The 2,570-nt window shown below is 38.7% G+C and overlaps 1 protein-coding gene across 1 annotated transcript in view; it reads right to left on the bottom strand.

Moving 5' to 3' along the window:
• TBX18 (T-box 18) overlaps positions 1–1,045 on the bottom strand; it is a gene marked incomplete at its 5' end in the record, with an annotated part of 17,820 nt that extends 16,775 nt beyond the window's left edge. The window contains one exon of the mRNA XM_009082599.1: positions 944–1,045. Coding sequence (XP_009080847.1) covers positions 944–1,045 — 102 coding nt within the window. The remainder of the gene's footprint in view (positions 1–943) is intronic.
• Positions 1,046–2,570: the final 1,525 nt, after the last annotated feature.

Below are 2,570 nucleotides of genomic sequence, written 5' to 3'. Positions count from 1 at the left end.
GTCTGGAATATTCCTAGTTCTGCTCTTAAATCAGCAGCGGTTTTACCTACATTATAGTAAGTATAGGTTAAAATGATCAACCCAGCAATTGGTAAAGACCTGATCCTGTCTCCACTGAACTACTTTATCCAGGCTCCCCCTGGCTACTACGGAGCATGGGATTGCATCTGTAAAACAAGACCTACGAAAGTGCTACAACTCACAACAGTAACTGCTGCAGGACCGATCCTGCAAAGATTTCTACAGGACCAGTGGTTTCTGCAGAGTTCAACTAGCTCCCTTGAAACACGACTACCCTTGAAACAGTGAGAGCTTCAGCACAAAATTTCTACTTCTAAATATTTGAAGAACAACCTCTTTTGTTCATCACATTATTCTTCAGACAACAATGCCATTAATTCTTTAAAACACAGTAACTAGAAACATTACTCTCTGAGTCTAAGCATCCAAATATATCAGTGATAAACAGTTTCTAAATTAAATTATATAATCAATTTTAAGCATGACCAAGAAATCTTATAAGTATTTAAAACAGACAGCCATGTTATTAATGTTATTAATTAATGTTAATTCCATTTAGCACTAGAAAATGTACATTTTCATATTTATTTGTTTGAAATAATTCCCACTGACAGGATGAGGAATAAAATATAATATTTCCTGACCACACCAGAGCTACAGTCTCTGGAAGCCAAAAGCTGAGCATATGCCCACAGTACACACACATCGTGAGGCAAATACATCATAAAGTGCTTCAACAGAAATTTTAGTTGCTTTTGCATACTTGGCAGATTTTTTTTAAATGCACTGGGATGAAAATAGGACTCCTTAAGGAGAGTTAAACATGATCTTCTGCTAATTTATATTGTGTTAATATTTTCTTCCAACAGCCAAGCTCCCTGTGGTTTGCATCATATGGTTTTTTGCCTTAAAGTCACCATACCTGTATCTTTTGTTATCCACTGGCACAATATCCATAGCAATATAATACTGCTGATGTGGGTCTAAACCTGAGATCTTCACTCTCATTGCAGGAAACATCCGCCTGAACATGGAAAGAGAGAGGTCATTTTTAATACGAAACAGACATGGGAATAGTTGTTTAGGAAAAGTAACTGCTTCGTGGGATTTTTCTCGTTCTTCCTTTTAGCCTACAGAGTCCTTTTGGACGATTATAGTTACACAGCCATGAAATGGCCCATTCGATATGTCAAAACAGATTTCTAAAGTGCATTTCCTCGAACAATGCTCCGTATGTTTGGGGATACGCTTTGGGAGTACAGCTATTACCACATCATTTCAACTTTATTGTTAGACAGTAAATCATTTGGTTTTGAGACTTTACTTCAGCAGTACACACATTTAAAGCTCGTTTGAGATACTAGCTAGAAATATATTCCTGGAGATATGCAAACACCACCTCCACCCAGGAAGACCAAGACTTACAGAAAGGCAAATTGCCACTGAAGTTTCAACTGACAGCAGCAAATGGTGTCTCATTGCTGTAGCAGCGAATTAGAAAGCTAAATCTATGGTGATAGAATTATAACACCGCAAGGATGCAGTTATAAAAGCCAATGTGCCATGCTGTAACCCAACAATATGGTCTTTATTGAGACGCGACTTCCTGTCTGCAACTTACTAAAGGTGAAGTGCAAGAGCTACTCTGTCCTTGAAAGGTATAGTAAAACTTCTTTATTGAAAGCAGAAACGAATCTAAGGGCTAAATTATAAAAAAAAAACCCAAAACATTACAAAACCCACCAAAACCCAAATGTTCAAGACTTAGATCCTTCTGCGGCAAAAACGGATTAATTGACTGATGAGGTGGTTTTAACATAAAAATGCCCTTCTTAGCTTGGCATGCCTTTTATCAGAAAGCTTCATCCTTCAGGCCAAAAAAAAAAAAGAAAAAGAGAAAAAAGTCCTAGTGATGAGCTGAGTACCTCACTGCAAGCTAATAAAATACTTTTCTGTATTTTATAAATCTGAAAGCTGTTCCAGTTTATTCAGTATTTGCTGAGGTTCTAAAAAAAATATGTATGTACACGCACACACATCTAAATCAATTAAAAGTCGTTACTGGAAAGGAAAATCCTATCTCCGTCATTTCTGAATAAGCAGGAAGGTAAAAACCTGACTGCGGTTAACTGGTTTTCGTTGTTATTTCAGTGCACCTGTAAGACAAAACAAAAATTCCCCGACTGGACTCTCTAAAGACAAATGTTGCTTTGTGCTGTTTAAGACCGCGTTTCAATCATTGGTAAAGCCTCTCTGAAAATGCAGACGGTAGCATATGGATTCAATAAAATATGTTTTTGTAATTTCTAATAAGTTCAGATACTTTTATACTACCCAGCTTTTTACCATGTGTATTCCCTGGAAAGGGGAAAGAAAAGTTTCCCCCCAGAAGGGCACGGCGCTCCCAGACCTCGCCCTAATGAACAGGAAACCCGAAGCGCCACATGCTCCGGTGCCCATCCAACATTATGACCATCTACCTGCCTCGTAAATCTGGGGGCTGCCCCGGTTCTCGCCCGCTTTGATGTGCCCGCCCGCCCGGCAGAGCG

Source organism: Acanthisitta chloris, unplaced genomic scaffold (genome assembly GCF_000695815.1).
Source record: "Acanthisitta chloris isolate BGI_N310 unplaced genomic scaffold, ASM69581v1 scaffold13079, whole genome shotgun sequence".
NCBI classification, from domain to species: Eukaryota; Metazoa; Chordata; class Aves; order Passeriformes; family Acanthisittidae; genus Acanthisitta; species Acanthisitta chloris.
The sequence above is the reverse complement of the archived record's forward strand: the minus strand, read 5'-3'. Positions and strand labels throughout refer to the sequence as shown.